We start from the raw sequence: 23,041 nt of genomic DNA on the forward strand, positions 1-23,041 counted from the left end.
TCCACAAACACACAATGTAACTCTTTCGGTCCTACTCTGTACTTTTCCAACAGTATTCTCAGAGCAAACATTGCATCTGTAGTGCTCTTTCTCGGCATGAAACCATATTGCTGCTCACAGATCTTCACCTGTTTTCTAAGCCTAGCTTCTACTACTCTTTCCCATAACTTCATGCTGTGACTGATCAGCTTTATGCCTCTGTAGTTACTGCAGCTATGCACATCACCCTTGTTCTTGAAAATAGGAACCAGTGCACTTCGTCTCCACTCCTCAGGCATCCTCTCACTTTCCAAGATTTTATTAAACAATCTGGTTAGAAACTCTACTGCCATCTCTCCTAGACATTTCCATGCCTCCATTGGAATGTCATCTGGACCAACTGCCTTTCCACTCTTCATCCTCTTCATAGCAGTCCTCACTTCGTCCTTGCTAATCTCTTTTACTTCCTGATTTACTCTCACCACATCATCCAGCCTCTTCTCTCGCTCATTTTCTTTATTCATCAACTCTTCAGAATATTCCCTCCACCTTCTCAGCACACACTCCTCACTTGTCAGCACATTACCATGTGCATCTTTTACCACCCTAACCTGCTGCACATCCTTTCCAGCTCTGTCCCTTTGTCTGGCCAATCGGTACAAGTCCTTTAAACATTCTCTATAAATTAAATTATATTTGCTTATTTATGATACTTAGACATGATGTTCTTTTTGAGTAGTTTGTTAAATCTTACTAAGGTACCACTCATTCTAACCTCTGTTGATCATTTGTTCCATTTCCTCACCCCAACCACAGACACACAAAAACCCTTTACATTTGTTCTTACTCGTGGTTTCATAAAAATTGCACAATCTCTTAAACTATATCTGGATTCCCTCAATCGGAACAGACTCTGGACATGTCTCGGTAAGGCTTGGTTTTTCGCTCGAAACAAAGTTTGAATTGTAATGTATTCAACCAATTCTATGAATTGTAATAAATTTAAAGACACAAATAGAGAATGAGTTGGTTCACGATAATGTTTATTGCAGATGATTCGTATGGCTCGTTTTTGCAAAAGGAATATTGGATTAGTATTTGATTTGTAAGTGTTCCCCCATGACTCAACACAATATGTCTTATATGGTACCATCAGAGAATGATATAAAGTAAGTAACCCTTCTTGTGGCAGTACGTCTTTTGCTTTATACAAAATGGCTATAGTTTTGACAATTTTGATTTCACATAATTTGTGGTTTCCAGCTAAGTTTATTATCAATTATAACACCTAAAAATGTATTCTCTGTTACTAACTCAATTTCCTTATTGTTTATAGTTAAATTTTTACATTTGGGTGCCTGTTTATCTCCAAATATAATACATTTAGTTTTCCCAAGGTTGAGTGACAACTTATTAGCGACAAATCAAACCTTAAATTTTTCCAGTTCTTTCTCCACTATGTCCAGAAGCTGTTCAAGATTTTCACCGCTACAGAACACAGTTGTATCATCCGCAAAAAGGACACATCTCAGTGAACTCGACACCCAACTTATTTATATAGATTATAAACAACAAAGGACCCAGCACTGAGCCCTGCGGCACCCCACATGTGACTTCCCTGAGTTCAGAATTTGTATTATTGAATTGAACATACTGAAATCTGCCTTGTAAATAACTAGCTATCCATTCATATGCCAGACCTCTGATTCCATATTTATGCAGTTTAGTTAATAGTATTCCATGGTTAATTGTCAAATGCTTTCTGTAAATAAAAAAAAAAAAAAAACACGTATTGTTTGTCAGTTGCAGTTGCTATACTTTCCACAAAGTCCATCAAAGCATGTGATGTAGTTCGAGACCTGAATACATATTGTTCTTCACAAATGATGTTATGCTTCAGTAAATAATAATTTAATCTTTTAGCAAATATTTTTTCCAAAATTTTGGAAAATTGTGGCAGGAGTGATATAGGTCTATAATTAGAAAATGTGTTTGTCACCAGTTTTAAACAGAGGAATTACTTTGGCTATTTTCATTTGAGAAGGAAATTTACCAGTACTTAGTGACATATTGCAAATATAATTGAACTGTTTTACTATACAATCAATAACTTTTTTAATAAAGCCATATCCAAATTATTAAAATCAGTCGATTTCTTACTTTTTGAACCATGAACCAGATCAAGTATTTCTCTTTCATGAGTACCACCAATGAACATTGAAACAGATTTGTTAAATGTTGAATTATTTACCCAGACGTTATTAGTTGATGAGTCAATTTTACTGACAAGATTTTTACCCACATTAACGAAGTATTCATTAAAGTGTTCAGCAATAGACTCGTTGTTATCAATCGTGATGTAGTTGTTACTCTGAAAAAATGAAGGATAATCTCTAGTTACTCTATTCTTTTTTACTATTTCATTTAATATGTTCCATGTGTTTTTGATGTTGTTTCTATTTTTGACAAGTAACTCATATCTTTTTTTTTTTTACTGAGTCTCATGATGTTGATTAACTTATTCTTATGTTTTATACTTACTTTCAGCTTCCTTAGTTCATAGTTTTATGAATTGTTTATATAGTAAGTTTTTCTTTTTACATGCCCTCTGAAGCCCCTTAGTTATCCATGGTTTGTTGCTATATTGATTTCTATATATTTTGTCAACAAATGGACAGTGTTTATTATACAAACTGGAAAAAATGGAAATGAAAGCATCATATGACCTGTCAACATCATCAACAAAAACATCCGACCAATTCTGACTTGATGAATCCTCCCTTAAATTTTCAATTGTTTCAGGTGTTACTTTTCTACTCATGAATTTGATATTGCTTCGATACTTACAACAATCCTCCAATGCAAAGACTGAGAAAACTGGCAAGTGATCACTGATATCACTGACCAGTAGTCCCCCACTAAGATTACCAGATATAGCATTAGTTAAAATATTGTCAATGAGAGTTGTTGAGTCCATAGTTATTTTGCTAGGATGAATGATGGTCGGAAACAGTCCTAAACAGTACAAGGTGTTTATAAATGAGGTAATTTGTGGATGATTGTGAGGGTTTAAAAAAACCTATATTGAAATCTCCACAGACAAATAAATGCTTATTTCTGTTGATTTTGTTGTACATTCCTAAGATAATGTCTTCAAAGGTGTCAATATTTGTCCCAGGAGCTCTGTAAATACAACTAACAACTATGTTTTTGGAGTTTATAGATGTAATTTCTATGGTAACACATTCCATGATCTTGTCCACTGTAAATGACATGTTAATGCGTTTACAGTTATAATCTGATCTTACATATAATGCAATGCCTCCGCCCCTTCTCGTCTGCCTATTAACCAGGAACAATTCATAACCATCAAGATATACCAGATCTTTATTATCCTCATTTAACCATGTTTCTGAAATTGCAATAACTGAAAAACTTTTTTTTTGGATGTTTTCAAGCAATCATTAATAGTGGACAGATTACGAGAGACTTCTGCTGTTGAAATGTATAATTGAAAAATCTTCATCATTGATTTTATAATTTTTGAATTGTTCTTCTGTAAAATATTTGCACTGCCTCACAATATTCTCACTGAAAAATGTATCAGGATCATTTTCAGATTCGAAGGGGCAGTTAGCAGAATTATTATAATTAAATGTATCTAGACAGAGCTCCTGGGCAGAAATAAACAGATCATTATCCTTAGTCATTATGTCTCTCTTGTCTCCGGATGTAGATGATGTGGATGAGTGGGTTGCTCCAGTCTGCTTCATGGTGCTGTGATGTGTTTGAGTCCTCATACCTATTGTTCATATTTGTCCAGCTCCTCGATGTTCCTTATTGCCATGACTTTTGCTTGTTCTGGTGATCCGTTCAGTTTGATGAATATTTTACAGTTTGAAGTCCATGTGTGCTGGATTTTTCCCTCTTTCTTTAAGAAGTGTGCTTTCCTGGCGATGTCGGCGTTCCGTTTGGTGAGATGTTCATTGATGAATACGTTTGTCCCTTTCAGTTTTCTTTCCATCCGTCCCTTTCAGTTTTCTTTCCATCCACTGTTTTAACAGTGCTGTTTTGTGTTTTCTGTTGATGAATCTCATGATGAAGGTTCGTTTATCACCGTCATTTCTCCGGGCCAGAGGGTGGCACGCTTCAATGTTATTTAAATCCATTTCTATACCTTTAGATAGAAGGAAATCAGCAACCTGTTTTTCCACAGAGCTGACCTCCTGTTCACTGGGCTCCCCTCCGCTCTCATCTGTTACCGCCTGTGCGTAGGACCGTGGTTTGATGTGAAGACCGGTGATGATGTCGTTGATTCTGGTGTACTGCTCCAATTCAGCCACTCTATTTTCCAGCTGCACCAGACGCCGGTCTTTCTCGGCGTTCTGGAGCCGTAATGCCTTCACCTCCTCCACCAGATCCATGATTGATTTCTGTTGCTGCTTCACAACAGAAATCTTCTCTGATAGAAAGTCCAGAGATTTTTTAATATCGTCACCTTCCTCCGCAGTCAGAACCTTCTTAGGCCCCATGGTCGGCTTATGGGCTGCTTGGCGATCACCGATGTTAACAGCCTGCGTTGTTTGTCACCGGGATGGATCTGCGCTACGCTGGTGCCGCGCGGCCTCGGTGTTTCCGTCATATTTCCTCACTCTTCGTGCACACAGAGAACGAGAGACAGGTGGTGTTATGTGCATATATTCAATTATAAATGACATGTCATTAGTAGTTGATAATGTAATGGAATGTGTAACCATCAAAATAAAAACGAGAAGCAAAAGAATGTTATCATAAGCTATGTTTATAGATCACCTGGGTCAAGTGTTGACACATTTAATGAATACATGGAAAAATTTTCAGTTGTCAATGATAAACCCATATTTATATGTGGAGATTTCAACATTGATATTTTGAATCAAATCAATCACAAACCCACCAGTGAATTTGATAGGATGTATAGTTTTTGTTTGTAATTTGTCGCTTCAGAATGGTGCTGTCCCAAGGAAAATGAAAATTGCTAAGGTCATTGTTCAAATTACAGATTTATTTCAATTTTCAAAAATCCTGGAAGTGTTTGATAGATGTTTCGAAGAATTTATATATATATATATATATATATATATATATATATAAACACAGTTAACAAGTCAATATGGCTTTAGAATGAATAGATCCACTTCGTTGGTTATAATTGATGCTAGAGAAGGAATATCAAAACCATTGGACAATAAAAATATGCCATAGGAATTTTCATAGAGCTCAATAAAGCTTTTGACATGATCAATCATGAAATACTAATCAAAAAATTTGAACATGATGGAATACGGGGTGTGCTGGGAAATGGATTAAGTTATTTAAGCGACAGAGTTCAATATGTTCAAATGGGTGAGTCTTCCTCAACATGTCTTGACATTGCTTGTGGCGTCCCCCAGGGGTCAGTGTTGGGCCCCAAATTATTTAATTTGTATATCAGTGATGTTTTTAGTGTTTCAAAACTGGTAAAATGCATATTGTTTGCAGATGACACCAACATATTCTACAGCAATGACAGTTTTGAACAACTCATAAATACAGTGAACAATGAATTAAGTAAAATTAAAAGTAACATTGTTTTTAAATTTAAATAAAACAATGCAATGGTATTTAGAAATTATAAATTAAACCCACATTTAATGGTTGAGATAGATGGAGTCCAAATTGAAAATGTCTCAGAAATAACATTTTTAGGCTTAATAGACCATAAGTTAAGTTGGAAAGCACACATCAGACATGTATCATCCAAAGTCTCTAAAAGCCTTGCAATAATGAATAATATATTTTTGATCACAATGTACTACATATTTTGTATTCTCTCATTCTTCCATACCTGACCTACTGTGTAGAAGTATGGGGCAATAATTATAAACAGTCAATTCAATCACTATTCTTGCTACAAAAAAGGGCTATACAAACTCTTCACAAGACTGGGTATCTTGAACATACAAATCCTCTTTCTTAAAACCATAAAAACTTTGTTCTTGTAAAATTATACAGTGTACAATTCATGTTCAAAGCATTTCATCACTTATTACCAATCAATATTCAAAATATGTTTTAGAGATCCGTCATACAGTTAAGAGGATTTGGGAATTTCGTAGTTCCAAAGGTGAGAACGACCAGGAGAAGATTTTTTGTCTGTACACGGTGTTGAGTTGTGGAACAGTCTGGGGCTTGAACTAAAACAATGTCATTGCATCCCTCAGGTTAAATTTTACAAACAAAATATCTGGTCACAATATACAGATAGTGAGGATTGACTGTATTATGTTGTTTGTGTCAAATTAGATGTTACTTACCCTTACAGTATTCCTTTTATCATTGTTGGTATCAGATCATCACTGTTACTTAAGCCTCGGTCCCACCGAATGAAGGAGCCACGCACCCTGTTTTTTTTTTTTTTTTTTCGTGAGCTATCGTGGCATTATAGTGGCTCAGAGTGGCTCTTAGAGGCATTATCTTCAGTTAACGAGGCTCCTCTGAGCGTGGCGCTAATTTCAAGATGTTTCAAAATTTAGCAACAGCGTGGCGCAGTTTGTGTTCGAGTTACTGCGACGGCTTAGAGGCATTTGCGTGGTGCTTACGAGTCTGCAAAAAGTCCATTATCCGTGCGCCTGGCATCTTCGCAGGACCTGAGAGGCTATTTTTGGAGTGGCTCCTCCTCTTGCGCACACAATTGCACCTGCTCTGTGCGCTGGACTCTATATATTTTGTAGTGGGTTAATCATTTTCTGGCAAACCTTGGATGTTGAAAACACTTCTAATCACTTCTGGCATCACAGAGGACTGTTTCATCTGGACACTTTTTTTCCTCTCTTTCCTGCTCCATGTGGGATGTATTTTGAACAGCTTAAGGTAATTATTTTTAATGTTTTTTTTATAGCTTGATAAAACAGTTCCTAGCTGTAAAAGTATGTCTGTATGTTGTCTGCTGTATGTAAAAGTAAGTTGATTTAATATCTTGTTAATGGATCACATGACCTCCGCTGTGTATGCGCACTGAGGCAGGACCTGAGAGGCTATTTTTGGAGGGCTCTCCTCTTGCGCACAAAATTTCACCTGCTCTGTGCGCTGGACTCTATATAAAATAATTACTTTGTAGCGGATTAATCATTTTCTGTCAAACCTTGGATGCTGAAAACACCTCTAATCACTTCTGGAATTAATGGATCACATGAGCTCCGCTGTGTGTGCGCATTGAGGCAGTGACTCATCATCACGCTTCAAACGAGCATTTAGGCAGAACGCCAGCTCACAAAAGAGTGATATTTCAGTCAACATTGGACGAACACAAAGTTAAAATTTGGGTGACTGCGTGAAAGTGGATGTGTGTTTAAAGCCATGGAAGATAATAACTCCAGTGGAGCAGCTAAGAGCAGGAGCTGTGCGGCAACACAGGTGGAGAGTGCGCAAAAGACCGATTTTGAAGACATAACACAAAGTTAAAAGTTGTATCATGGTGACTTGTAAGCTGCGGAAGAAATAAAGAAATATATAAAATGATCCACAGGTGTATATAATAAAACGGCCACCTCATTCTGTATGCAGAACGGCACCGCGCGCAAAAGAGCGCTTTTGCAGGAATAAACGGATGAACACAGTCAGAAGTGGATTCACGTTGTAAAAATGATTGTTTAAAGCCAGGGAAAAAACAAAGCCAGCAAGCCACGGATGGAAAGGAAGCTACTTAGAAAGAGCAGAGAGGCAGCTGTCCATGAAAGGACAACAGCAGCGCGCGCACAAAAGAGCGCTTTTGCAGAAATAAACGGACAAACAAAGTTTTGTGTGTTTAAAGCCGCAAAAAAAAAAAGCCAGAGAGCCACGCAGCCAGCGAGGAGCACAGAGGCGGCTCTCCAGGAACCTGTGGTTCGGGTCTAGCTGGTCTGATGCATTACAGGTGGACAGCAGCCTGGCGCACAGCGCACAACTGCGGAACTGTGATGGAGTGTCTATTTTTGCACTGCGTTTAAAAAAAAAAAAAAAAAAAAAAAAAAAAAAAAAAAGGGACATCTTTAAATGCTGCTGTGAATCTGTGAATTGAAAACCCACACTTTAAAGGGACCAGGTGTGGGAGGGCTGGAGGTTTGGACCAAACTCATGCCTAAACGTGTGCGAACATGGCATTATCATGGCGTTATCATGGCACTACGTGGCTTAGTGTGGCTGATGCAAGCCATTCGAGGCTATAATGACAGGTGGTCGTGGCTCACTAGAGGATGCTACGTGGCATATGCGGGGTACAGAGAGGCACATAGTGGATACATGATAGATGAAAACGTGGGTCATTCTTCAAATCACCCCACACCCATGCGTGGCTCCTTCTTCAGCCTTCATTATTTGGTAAAGCCTGGGTCCCACCGAATAATAAGCCATGAATAATGAGCCACACATGGGTGTGTCAGCGATTATTTGAAGAATAACCCACATTTTCATCTATCACGCATCTGCTATGAAGGTGTCTCTATGTACCTCTCTGTACCCTGCATGTGCCACGTAGCAGCCTCTAGTGAGCCACGACCGACCTGTCATTAGAGCCTCAAATGGCTCGCATCAGCCACACTAAGCCACGTAGCACTGTGATAACGCAATGTTGCCACACGGTTAGGCATGATGGGTTTGGTCCAAACCTCCAGCCCTCCCACACCTGGTCCCTTTAAAGTGTGGGCTTTCAACTTACAGATTCACAGCAGCATTTAAAGATATCACATTTTTTTTAAATGCAGTCCAAAAATAGACGCTCCAGTACAGTACTGCAATTGTGCGTTAGGCTGCTGTCCACCTGTAATGCACCAGACCAGCTAGAACTGAACCAAGGGCTCCTGGACAGCCACCTATGTGCTCCTCACTGGCTCCGCGGCTCACTGACTTTATTTTTTTCCCTGACTTTAAACACACACACCATGATCCCACATTAAATTTTGTTTGACCGTTTATTTATGCAAAATCTCTTTTGTGCGCGCGCGCTGCTGTTCTCCATTCATGGACATTCTCTCTATGCTCCTTCTCACTGTCTTCCTTTCCATCCGTGGCTTGCTGGTTTTATTTTTTTCCCTGGCTTTAAACAGTCATTTTCACACCATGATCCCACTTTAGACTTTATATTTGTCTGTTTATTTCTGCAAAATCGCTCTTTTGCATGCGCTGTTCTTCATTCATGGACATCTGCCTCTGTGCCTTCTCACTGGCTTCCTTTCCATCTGTGGCTTGCTGGCTTTATTTTTTCTCTGGCTTTAGACACAGTCATCTTCACACTGTGATCCCACTTTAAACTTTGTGTTCGTCCGTTTATTTCTGCAAAATTGCTCTTTTGCGCGCGGTGCCGTTCTGCATACAGAATGAAGTGGCCCCTTTAATTATATACACCTGTGTATCACTTAAAAAAAAAAAAATTATAAATATATATATTTCTTTCTTCCACAGCTTACAAGTCACTGTGATGTAACTTCTAATTTTATGTTATGCCTTCAAAAGCGCTCTCCTTCTACAGTAGTGTTCAGAATAATAGTAGTGCTATGTGACTAAAAAGATTAATCCAGGTTTTGAGTATATTTCTTATTGTTATATGGGAAACAAGGTACCAGTAGATTCAGTAGATTCTCACAAATCCAAGACCAAGCATTCATGATATGCACACTCTTAAGGCCATGAAATTGGGCTATTAGTAAAAAATAAAAGTAGAAAAGGGGGTGTTCACAATAATAGTAGTGTGGCATTCGGTCAGTGAGTTCGTCAGTTTTGTGGAACAAACAGGTGTGAATCAGATGTCCTCTATTTAAGGATGAAGCCAGCACCTGTTGAACATGCTTTTCTCTTTGAAAGCCTGAGGAAAATGGGATGTTCAAGACATTGTTCAGAAGAACAGCGTAGTTTGATTAAAAAGTTGATTGGAGAGGGGAAAACCTATACGCAGGTGCAAAAAATGATAGGCTGTTCATCTACAATGGTCTCCAGTGCTTTAAAATGGACAAAAAAAAAAAGACGCATGGAAGAAAATGGAAAACCATCAAAATGGATAGAAGAATAACCAGAATGACAGGCTCACCCATTGATCAGCTCCAGGATGATCAGTGACAGTCTGAAGTTACCTGTAAGTGCTGTGAACGTTAGAAGACGCCTGTGTGAAGCTAATTTATTTGTAAGAATCCCCGCAAAGTCCCTCTGTTAAATAAAAGACGTGCAGAAGAGGTTACAATTTGCCAAAGAACACATCAACTGGCCTAAAGAGAAATGGAGGAATATTTTGTGGACTGATGAGTAAAACTGTTCTTTTTGGGTCCAAGGGCCGCAGACAGTTTGTGAGACGACCCCCAAGCTGAATTCAAGCCACAGTTCAGTGAAGACAGTGAAGCATGGTGGTGCAAGCATCATGATATGGGCATGTTTCTCCTACTATGGTGTTGGGCCTATATATCGCATACCAGATATCATGGATCAGTTTGGATATGTCCAAATATTTGAAGAGGTCATGTTGCTTTATGCTGAAGAGGACATGCCCTTGAAATGGGTGTTTCAACAAGACAATGACCCCAAGCACACTAGTAAACGAGCAAAATCTTGGTTCCAAACCAACAAAATTAATGCCTCGCAGATGTGAAGAAATCATGAAAAACTGTGGTTATACAACCAAATACTACTGTAGTTTAGTGATTCACAGGATTGCTAAAAAAAGCAGTTTGATCATAATAGTTTTGAGTTTGTATCGTCAACAGCAGATGCTACTATTATTGTGAACACCCCCTTTTCTACTTTTTTTTTTTCCAATTTCATAGCCTTAAGAGTGTGCATATCATGAATGCTTGGTCTTGTTGGATTTGTGAGAATCTACTAAATCTACTGGTACCTTGTTTCCCATGTAACAATAAGAAATATACTCAAAACCTGGATTAATCTTTTTAGTCACATAGCACTACTATTATTCTGAACACTACTGTATGTGGCTGCACAGCTCTACTCTGCTTTTAGCGGCTTCACTGGAGTTATTTCTTCCGTGGCTTTAAACACACATCCACTTCCACACAGTCATGCAAATTTTAACTTTGTGTTTGTCAAATATTGACTGAAAAATCACTCTTTCGTGAGCTGGCGTTCTGCCTAAATGCTCCTTTGGAGTGTGATGAGTCGGTGCGCAGTGCGCGCACACACAGCGGAGCTCATGTGATCCATTCACAAGATATTAAATCAACTATAGACATACCTTTACAGCTAGGAACTGTTTTATCAAGCTATAAAAACATTAAAAATAGTTACCTGAAGCTGTTCAAAATACATTTCATATGGAGCAGGAAAGAGAGGGGAAAAAAGCGTCTAGATGAAACAGTCCTCTGTGATTCCAGAAGCGATTAGATGTGTTTTCAGCATCCAAGGTTTGGCAGAAAATGATTAATCCGCTACAAAATAGTTTTATATACAGCGTCCAGCGCACAGAGCAGGTGGAATTGTGTGCGCAAGAAGGCAAATGCCTCTAAGTCGTCGCAGTAACTCATACACAAACTGCACCACGCTGTTGTTGCTCAATTTTGAACTTCTTGAAATTAACGCCATGCTCAGAGAGGAGCCTCGTTAACTGAAGACAATGCCTCTAAGAGCGACTCAGTCACGAAACTCCCATGACAGTTGAAGAAACCCTCTCATAGCAAAGAAAACATGCTGCGTGGCTCATTATTCGCTGGGACCCAGGCTTTACCCTCATGGTATTTACATTACCGTTGTTTGTATTGGGGGGGGGGGAAAAAAACATTGTTACCTGTGGTAATGTCTGTATATAAGATAAAAGTTATTATGTATGTGTGATTTTGCACATGTGCATAAGATTCAGAGTGGTTGTTTATGAGGTTTTCTGGAATGATAAGGAAGCGACTGTTTTTGTTTTTGTGTTATTTTGTAAATTGGGGTGGAGTTTAATAAGTTTTACTTCTCCCCACTCTATTTCAAGCATCATTGCAATATTGCTATTGTTGTGTTGTCTGATTTAAGTTCACATTTAATTCAATTTTGGACTTAACTTCTGTTACAGTTTTGTTTGGCCTGCACTTGCTTGAAATAAAAGCACTAACTAACAGTGGGCAAAACAAGGTAAATATTAAATGGTTAATTTTTCATGCTCGTTAGTTTGGATTTATCTTTTTTGATTTATCATGTGTGCATGTGCGTTTCCCCGTCATTCACGGGCAGCATCACCTAAATCTGCAGAAAAATGACGTCACAATACAAATAACACCTTTCACTGTACTTACTTTGTCTGGAAAACAACTGACAGCCATGAAAAATAAAAACAGATTTTTTAAAAAACCATTGCAGGGACTGAAAAAGTCTGACTGCTGTCCTCTTCAGAAAACTCATTTTTGAATCTTTTAAACGGAGCTCCACACTGAACTCTGTGAGTCAAACTCTGGATTATACAATTCATGGAAAAAGGACAAAACTGTCATGAGTCCACAATGAACTTAATGTACTTACAACCCCTGGCAATAATTATGGAATCACCGGCCTCGGAGGATGTTCATTCAGTTGTTTAATTTTGTAGAAAAAAAGCAGATCACAGACATGACACAAAACTAAAGTCATTTCAAATGGCAACTTACTGGCTTTAAGAAACACTATAAGAAATCAGGAAAAAAAATTGTGGCTGTCAGTAACGGTTACTTTTTTAGACCAAGCAGAGTGGAAAAAAAAATATGGAGTCACTCAATTCTGAGGAAAAAAATTATGGAATCACCCTGTAAATTTTCATCCCCAAAACTAACACCTGCATCAAATCAGATCTGCTCGTTAGTCTGCATCTAAAAAGGAATAATCACACCTTGGAGAGCTGTTGCACCAAGTGGACTGACATGAATCATGGCTCCAACATGAGACATGTCAATTGAAACAAAGGAGAGGATTATCAAACTCTTAAAAGAGGGTAAATCATCACGCACTGTTGCAAAAGATGTTGGTTGTTCAGTCAGCTATGTCTAAACTCTGGACCAAATACAAACAACATGGGAAGGTTGTTAAAGGCAAACATACTGGTAGACCAAGGAAAACATCAAAGCATCAAGACAGAAAACTTAAAGCAATATGTCTCAAAAATCGAAAATGCACAACAAAACAAATGAGTAACGAATGGGAGGAAACTGGAGTCAACGTCTGTGACTGAACTGTAAGAAACTGCTTAAAGGAAATTGGATTTACATACAGAAAAGCTAAACGAAAGCCATCATTAACACCTAAACAGGAAAAAAAAAACAAGGTTACAATGGGCTAAGGAAAAGCAATTGTGGACTGTGGATGACTGGATGAAAGTCATATTCAGTGATGAATCTCGAATCTGCATTGGGCAAGGTGATGATGCTGGAACTTTTGTTTGGTGCCGTTCCAATGAGATTTATAAAGATGACTGCCTGAAGAGAACATGTAAATTTCCACAGTTTGATATGGGGCTGCATGTCAGGTAAAGGCACTGGGGAGATGGCTGTCATTACATCATCAATAAATGCACAAGTTTACATTGATATTTTGGACACTTTTCTTATCCCATCAATTGAAAGGATGTTTGGGGATGATGAAATCATTTTTCAAACATTCCTTGCAAAAAGACACATAGGGTCAATGTCATGGCCTGCAAATAGTCCAGATCTTAATCCAATTGAAAATCTTTGGAAGTTGAAGAAAATGGTCCATGACAAGGCTCCAACCTGCAAAGCTGATCTAGCAACAGCAATCAGAGAAAGTTGGAGCCAGATTGATGAAGAGTACTGTTTGTCACTCATTAAGTCCATGCCTCAGAGACTGCAAGCTGTTATAAAAGCCAGAGGTGGTGCAACAAAATACTAGTGATGTGTTGGAGCGTTCTTTTGTTTTTCATGATTCCATAATTTTTTCCTCAGAATTGAGTGATTCCATATTTTTTTTCCCTCTTGTCTAAAAAAGTAACCGTTACTGACTGCCACAATATTTTTTTCCTGATTTCTTATAGTGTTTCTTAAAGCCAGAAAGTTGCCATTTGAAATGACTTCAGTTTTGTGTCATGTCTGTGATCTGCTTTTGTTCTACAAAATTAAACAACTGAATGAACATCCTCCGAGGCCGGTGATTCCATAATTTTTCCAGGGGTTGTATGTACAACCCCAATTCCAATGAAGTTGGGACGTTTTGTAAAATGTAAATAAAAACAGAATACAATGACTTGCAAATCCTCTTCATCCCATATTCAGTTGAATACACCACAAAGACAAGATATTTAATGTTCAAACTGATCACGGCGTTGCTTTGCGCCATGCGGCTCCACCGTGACGCACGGTGCAGCAGCTCCTCTTTCCATGACAAAAACTCCTGTAACAGTGGAATGTGCCGTTCATTTCTAAACTGGACGCTGTCTTGATCCGGTATGTTGTCTGACTAGCACAGGAATTGTGAAAAGACGTGGACATCTGCATTTTTTCGGCACATTGAGACAGACGTGCGGCAGAGTTCCGCGCGTCGTGGTGGAGCCGCATGGCGCAAAGCAACGCCGTGATGAAGCCTTCCAGGACATGTTGGGGCATGTCCAGCTCATGCACAATCACAATCGGATAATCACACGACTGAAAAGCAACTGGAATCCATCTGAAATCCACCTGAAAGCCGTCCTGTGAGACCAACACCGAGGTGGTTTTGTCCCGCGTAATGAACGGCTCCGTGGCGCGTCCCTCCACTTTTCTTTCCATGAAAAAAACTCCTGTAACAGTGGAATGTGCTGAAAAAGTGCTGATGTCCACGACTTCTGCCTTTTTGTGAAAGTCAGACGAGGTCCCAGATCAACAAAGCCTTCACGTTGGAAATGATCTGGTTGTTTCAGCGGGGTCTGAGCATGTCGATTGGCGCTGGGAGCGCGCCGCGCTCTCAGCAGTTGTGGGCCGTCCTTAAAGCGGCAGTAACACTCCTTAATCTGTATATTCCCCATAAAATCATCCCTGAAAGCCATATTAATTTTCCGAACGGTGTCCACCTGGAGGTCTGTCACAGTTTCTGGAAAAAATTGATGCAGCAAAGCTCCAAATCGTTCAGACATTTATTCGCAATAAAAAAAAAACGACGAGAGGGTGGACCAGTGCTCACACAAAGCCTGCTCACAGGCGAATGACGCAACCGACAGGCGTGAAAAAAGTCACGCATGCGCACGAAGGTTCAAGCTTGTCTGATGCAATCACACGTGATTCAAATCCATATGGTTTTTGAAAAAAATAAAAAGGTCGGATACTTTTCTAACAGACCTCGTATAGCTTTTGCTTTGCATAGTAGAGTTATCTAACCGTTATCTTGCATAGATTGGGTTATCTAACCGGGTCTTAAACTGGTTCTCCAGTTATTTATCAGAGAGAACGCAGTGTGTTCAGGCTGCTGGGTCTTTTTCTTCTTTCCTCCCCGTGCAAAAGGGAATACCTCAAGGTTCTATACTGGGGCCTTTGTTGTTTACAATTTATGTAAATAATCTTTGCGATGATTTGTCTGATGCTGCATCACATTTTTATGCTGATGGCACTGTAATTTACTGTTTTGCTTCCTCAGCCTTAAAATCACTCGAATGGCTGCAGTCAGCCTTTGACACTGTTCAGCTCTGTTTGAAACGGGTCAAGTTGGTGCTGAATGCAGACAAGACTATGCTGTTTTTAAATGGCAAGCAGCTTCCATTTCCCCTTTCTAAGTTGTCAATCATTTACGGAGCAGAAATTGAAACGGTCACATCTTACAAATACTTGTGCATTTTAATTGATGAGAACTTGTCTTTTAAATCGCATATTGATAAACTTGTTTTTAAACTGAAATTGAAACTGGGTTTCTTTTTTAGAAATAAATCATGTTTTTCGTTGCAAGCTAGAAAAAAACTGATCACCACAGTCTTTCTGCCCTTGTTAGACTATGGAGACTTGCTTTTTATGAATGCTCCTCATCAGTTTTTATTGAAACTGGATGCTGTATACCATTGTGCAATACCTTTTATTACTGGCTGCAGTTATCGTGTACATCACTGCTCATTATATGCCGCTGCACATTGTTCATCCTTGTCTGTTCGTAGACGCTCTCTTTGGCTTATTTTTATCTATAGATGTATTCTTGGACTTCTGCCTTCATATTTGTGTTCATATATGTGTAGAAACCTCAGCGCTTATGGCCTGTGCTCTCAGGATGTTATACTGATGCAGGTCCCAAGAGTCAGAACTGAATTGGGCAAAAAGGCTTTTAAAGTTGCTGCCCCGTCCACATGGAACATTTTGCACAAGGACCTCAAATTGACACATCTTGTAACTTTTGGAGAATTTAAAACAGTCATAAAGGACAGAGAGTTAAGGACAATTGGACTGTGTAATTGCATTTTGTAACTATGTATTGCAATTCTGTTTTTTGAATGTGTGTGTTTTGTGTTTGATGTAACTACTTTGCTTTTGTGTTGCCATCTTGGCCAGGTTACTCTTGAAAAAGAGGTTTTAATCTCAATGAGTTTTTTTACCTGGTTAAATAAAGGTATATATAACACAGTGGTAAACATACCACTGTCCCAACTTTTTTGAAACATGTTGCAGGAATCCACTTCAAAATGAGCAAATATTCTTCAGTTTGGGACTCCGGCAAGGACGGTCGCATTCCTCCCTTCTCCTCTCCTCCTTTCTGCTCTCTATCTCTGCTCTGACCTTCAAAGTCCCAGCTTCACCAGACTGAATTCTTCAAATTATGATTTGGATTAAGTATGCAATTGATCAGCTGGTCTCTCGACGCCATTGACACCATTTGTTTTCGACAAGGAGATCAGGGTTGGGGAACCCTGCGTGCCCTGATGGAACCTACCCAGCGGGCTATGCTCTCGACACCTGAGAGAATGGAGTGTGACATGTGGCTCCACTCTCTGTGGAAGACGTTGAGGATTCATTCCTATTCGCTTTTATGGTGGGAGGTTTGGTGCTGATTGGATGGTGCGCTGCCCTGACCCACAGGAATGTTAGCAGGATGGCTTCTTCCAAAATTCCGTTCCTTCATTAGTCCGTCATGATTGAGTTGGGCAATGCTGTGGAATCTCAGACTGCGTGAACTCTTGAACTCAAACGCAAAATGGATTCAATCTCGGAGCAAATTGCTGCATTGCAAAGGAATGTACTGCTGAGGACCGGAGAATATTCTTCGGTGCAGTAAATAGAATTCTGTATCTCTCCGCCAAACATCAACATGGCAGCCTTATCAGCTCCTGAAGACAAAATTCCCTGCTCTTCCCCCAGAAGGATCTACGGCCTTTGGAATTTGGCTCCCCCTTCTCATCTATCCCCCTCCCCCAGCCTGCTGTTGCCTAGCAACATCAGACTTTACACACACACGGACATCTCTAAAATTAGAAAGGTCTTGTCTCAGAGTGATGCTGAAAAACTAATTCATGCATTTATTTCCTCTAGGCTGGACTATTGTAATTCATTATTATCAGGTTGTCCTAAAAGTTCCCTGAAAAGCCTTCAGTTAATTCAAAATGCTGTAGCTAGAGTACTGACAGGGACTAGAAGGAGAGAGCATATCTCACCCATATTGGCCTCTCTTCATTGGCTTCCTGTTAATTCTAGAAGGGAATTTAAAATTCTTCTTCTTATAAGGTTTTGAATAATCAGGTCCCATCTTATCTTATTGACCTCATAGTACCTTATCACCCCAATAGAGCGCTTCGCTCTGACTGCAGGCTTACTTGTAGTTCCTAGGGTTTGTAAGAGTAGAATGGGAGGCAGAGCCTTCAGCTTTCAGTCTCCTCTCCTGTGGAACCAGCTCCCAATTCTGATCAGGGAGACAGAAACCCTCTCTACTTTTAAGATTAGGCTTAAAACTTTCCTTTTTGCTAAAGCTTATAGTTGGGGCTGGATCAGGTGACCCTGAACCATCCCTTAGTTATGCTGCTATAGACTTAGACTGCTGGGGGGTTCCCATGATGCACTGAGTGTTTCTTTCTCTTTTTGCTCTGTATGCACCACTCTGCATTTAATCATTAGTGATTGATCTCTGCTCCCCTCCACAGCATGTCTTTTTCCTGGTTCTCTCCCTCAGCCCCAACCAGTCCCAGCAGAAGACTGCCCCTCCCTGAGCCTGGTTCTGCTGGAGGTTTCTTCCTGTTAAAAGGGAGTTTTTCCTTCCCACTGTCGCCAAGTGCTTGCCCACAGGGGTTCGTTTTGACCGTTGAGGTTTTTCCATAATTATTGTATGGCTTTGCCTTACAATATAAAGCGCCCTGGGGCAACTGTTTGTTGTGATTTGGCGCTATATAAATAAAACTGATTTGATTTGACACGGACAGACAGAAATTGACAGAAATTTAACTCATCTGCACACGACACGTCTCCCTCCCTCCATCCCTGTTACCCCCCCATCTCTCCACTCCCCTCACCCTGGCTTCTTCCTTGCCACGTCGAAGGCAGCGCAGTTTTTACTGCTGCAGCCTTCAACCCCCAGGCTGGGTGGCGCGGGCCCCTCCTGCTGCTGCCTTCACCCACTTTGCCTCAATTCGGATGATGGACTGCTTCAAGTTTAGAGCACATAAACAATGTCAAATGTATATGTGTTGTCTTTAATTTTGATGTATGCCAGTATTACGGTAAACAAGTAATAATTGTGAATTAATTAGTGTAAACGCAATTGCCCTTTTTTGGGATCAATAAAGTTGTCTGAAATCTGAAACATTTGCACAAAAACAATAAAACTTATCAGTTTGAACATTAAATTTCTCGTCTTTGTGGTGTATTCAATTCAGTATAGGTTGATAGGATTTGCAAATCATTTTATTCTGTTTTTATTTACATTTTACACAATGTCCCAACTTCATTGGAATTGGGGTTGTATACATTAAAACGTTCCACGCATGGCATTTCAGGCAGGTGATGTTGGTGCAGTGGGAATGGGGAACACATACATAATCCAAACTGAATGTACACGTACAGAAATGTGGAAAAAGTGATTCATTTAATATTTAGCTGGTTTTGTCTTCCATGGTGAGAGGTTTTTACAGTAGTTAGTGCTGCAGCTTGTCGTCATAACAGTAATTGGGGCTCAGATTTCTTGTCTGATGTGTCTGACATGAAGCGCACTTTTGGTGACAGCTGAGCTGCATATGCCCGCTCATGCTGAAATGACACCGGTGCTTTTAGAAGCCCAGAATGAACCATCATCTACAGAAAATTAGACAAAGCTCTATGCATAAATTTGAACACACGCAAAAGTTTCTGATGAACTCTGCAGACGTCAGCTGACAAAGAACTCATTTGGTGCTTTATAACAGCACTTTATAAAATGAACTTTATTTATAAAAATCACAGCACACAGCTCCGATTATTGTGCACCTGTTTGCTGTGATATTGAAATATTACTCTTCTTTTTTTGTTTTTCTAACTTCATGTTCAAACACATCACTCCAGTCATGTTGCAGTGGATGATCTGTTTGCTGTGGTCTTTGCATGGCCGTAGGGGGTCATGGGGTGGTCTGTGTTGTATTTGTACATTGTTACGGGCTTGACGGCTCTTCTGACGAAATCCTGTGCAGCTTCATACCTCACGGTGACCATTGTGGTCATGGCAGTTTGTGAGAGGATACTGAGCGGACCTTGTAGGGTCCTGGTGGCAGCTGAGCGCCTCTTTGGCTTCATGTCACGTTCAATGAGATTTCATGACTGCACAAGGACCACTGGACAGACCCCGTCCCAGTGTAAAGGGGGTTTTACTGTCTGTTTCAGTTTTCAATTTCAATTTATTTTCATTTATGTAGTGCCAAATCACAAGAGTTGCTTCAAGGCACTTAACACAAGTAAGATCTAACCTTACTAACCGCCAGTTAGTAAGGTTACCTATTCCAGTCACTGGGAGCAGCAAAGCTGCACACACACACACCCCCCCCCCCCCCCCCCCCATCCTGTCTGTGTGAACCTGGGGCACATAAACAAGGTACAAGTTTGAATATAGACTGTAATTTCCAGAATGACATCTTCAAGTCACATATGTAAGAAGGCAAAACACCCAAGACTGATTTGTAAATTAAAATGTAGCACTGTATTAGCCTACACAGTCAGTGAGGGCCAGCCACTGTGATCATATGAAGTATAACGATGAGTACTCACTACAGAATTAGTCATGAATAATAAATCTTCATGATAAAAAGAATCGAAAGCATGCAGGCAGTGCCTGAGCTGAGGCAAACCTCACCATAATCGAGCAAAGAAAAAAAGGTTGCAGAAAAACAGCCTTTTTTTTCCTTACATGACTTGAAAAACAAGATTTGTTTCTAAAATAAAATTGATACGACTTCAATTTCTTAATCAATTCCCTGATATGAGCATTAAATGAAGCCATTATAAATTACAAAACAAAGATATGAGGGCTGTCAATAAAGTATAGGTCCTTTTTATTTTTTTCAAAAACTATATGGATTTCATTCATATGTTTTTACGTCAGACATGCTTGAACCCTCGTGCGCATGCGTGAGTTTTTCCACGCCTGTCGGTGACGTCATTCACCTGTGAGCACTCCTTGTGGGAGGAGTCGTCCAGCCCCTCGTCGGAATTCCTTTGTCTGAGAAGTTGCTGAGAGACTGGCGCTTTGTTTGATCAAACTTTTTTCTAAACCTGTGAGACAGAACAAGAACAATAATGTAAAATAATGTGAAAAATACTTTGATATATATTTAAGCACCCCTTGTGGGGGAAAAAAAACCCTAATTATTTTAGTTGTATACTGAGTTCAGGAGTTGTGCTTAAAGAAAGTCCATGCCTCCTCTGTTTTTCAGATACGACTGGGACTGTCCCAGCACACGGACATTTACCTATTGAATGACATGGACAATTTGGTACACAGATAGGACGACATGCCGTGGGTAGACGACGTCTCCTTAGAAGAAATCTGAGAGATGACCTGACTAAAGCGTGGGACCACCGGAACTTGGCCAGTATGGTGTTTTTGTTTTTTAATCTTGTGTCTGGAGCCTAAGTGCCCTCGTCATACACTGTACAACACACAACAGATGTTTGACTATGGAGGAACTCTCACCATGCTGGAGAACAATCTCTGTGCTAGTTAGTACAGCCTCCAACTCAACAGGATGTTGCATGTACATAGATGTCCCTGAAGGCATCTGCAGTTGCTTTAATGTGTTTTTGCTTTACTGAACAAATACCTGCAGATACATAAGTTTGAGGCTTTGGGCAGGAATGTCTGTGAGAGAAAACATGTTACCTAATATTGTGTATATACATTTATTTTCCAGTCATATGTCTTTTCCATACTGAGACAGTTTGCTGTTCTCAGCCATATAGAACAAACAAAGCTGAGGACCTTCACTAGTGTGAACTTTTCAAAGATATCAAAATAAAATGTGTGCTCAGAGAGCACAGCAATGCCAGACTGAAATTGTAAAGTATCGGGTATGTAGAGAAAACACTGCAAAGGTTCTTAAAGGGTCCCTGCCACGCCATGACGTTTTTACATATTCTTCAACAATAAAAAAAAAGCTTTTTCCACATGTTGTCTTTGTTTGTTTTTTTTTTGTTTTTTTTTACCATAAAATTACACTGAACAAGGATTGACGTTTCGTTACTCATCTGAGAATTTGAATTTACCGCCTCAGAGTTGACCTACTTTTTCGCTGCAACGGATGTGATGTCATTCGAGTAAATGTGTTGCTCTGTTTACCAATACGGCAGACACGGACAGCGAAGGCATAGTGCATGATTATAGCGAAGATTTATGTGACATATCGATTGTTTTTGAAGAAGATGAGGAAGCTTGGATGCAGATGTTCTCAGAGTGGCACACTATGCCTACATGATGTTCCACAGTATGAGTCAGCACATGAAATAGTTAAAAAGTTTCATTTACATGGTTTATAGAAAAAGTAAAAAATATTAAAATATAAAAAGAATGAACTGTTGTTTTGAACATAAATCCATGCTATTTTTTGTTGCAGAAAGTATCATCATATCGCATATCGGCAATTTGTGCCGTTGTGCTGGGGACACTTGGGAAGGCACAGAAGGGTGCCACAACCAGCTTGTGTTGTATTCAAAATGAGGAGTACTTTTCCATCACCATCATCCGACTACACTGGCTTCCAGTTTCCTCCTCTGGAGTGAGGGGTTGGGCTCATCGGTGGTACCTGGTCCACTTGGCAGCCTCAGCTTCGTCCGTTCACGTTGGCTGCTCAGTGGAGTACGATCACTGGTGGGCATTTCTGGTCAGTTTGGTGTTTTGCAGATCTGAAGAACCTCTTTTGCTATGTCACTCACAGAGACTGAATAAAATGTTTTTTTTAACAAATTGTAAAACACTTCTCATTTGAATTAAACAATGTGAAACTTATGTGAAATTGTATTTTTATTCATTTTATCATGCTATATTAAAATATACAAATAACTTTTTTTTTTTTCCTTTCATTTTCCACATATCACATGTTGGATATGTGGCTAACTTTCTCACTGTGAATCCTCTTTTACACTAAGGAAAGTATATTCTGAACCTTGGTCTCTCTTGCTTTGTCTGCTTTTGTTGTCTCCCTGCATTTTCATTAAAATGAAGGGTTGCCACCAAAGTTAAAACAAAATAAAAAAAAAAAAATAAATAAAATAGTTTATGTACATAACAGAATGCTGTTTCAAAGGTAGGGTGTTATGGAGATAACATAGACAACTTACCTGCAAAGCTGACCCTGATATGTGACGGAGACTCGATCACAAGTGGCATCAGCTGACTGTTCACATGAACACCTGGAAAAAACAGAACATTGACATTTTTGTGTTTTCCAAATATACATATGCATGTAAACTGAACAGCCTGTTTTTTTGTTCAGACTTATGTTCATTTAAAGTAGATTAGATGTGATACAATTTATGATTACAGATGTTCTGTATGTGTATTTTAAACAGTTAACTCCATTTAGCATAAACATTTTTCTACAATATTATGCCTGATAAAATTTGACAACAGCTATAGAAGTAAAATTTTCTTTTATTTAGAAATCTTCCCCCATCCCATTTGGGTCTACAGCTTTTCAGATAAAGATTAG

At 39.4% G+C, this 23,041-nt stretch overlaps 1 protein-coding gene across 2 annotated transcripts in view; it reads left to right on the forward strand.

Moving 5' to 3' along the window:
- Nucleotides 1–21,451, forward strand: part of LOC117507095 (natural resistance-associated macrophage protein 2-like) — a 62,456-nt gene extending 41,005 nt beyond the window's left edge. For both annotated transcript variants that reach the window (XM_034166858.1, XM_034166859.1), the window contains exon 16: nt 20,771–21,451. In XM_034166858.1, the coding sequence (XP_034022749.1) occupies nt 20,771–20,842 (72 nt within the window). In that variant the 3' untranslated portion in view covers nt 20,843–21,451. The remainder of the gene's footprint in view (nt 1–20,770) is intronic.
- Nucleotides 21,452–23,041: the final 1,590 nt, after the last annotated feature.

The sequence above is a fragment of the Thalassophryne amazonica genome, chromosome 3 (genome assembly GCF_902500255.1).
Source record: "Thalassophryne amazonica chromosome 3, fThaAma1.1, whole genome shotgun sequence".
Lineage (NCBI taxonomy): Eukaryota > Metazoa > Chordata > Actinopteri > Batrachoidiformes > Batrachoididae > Thalassophryne > Thalassophryne amazonica.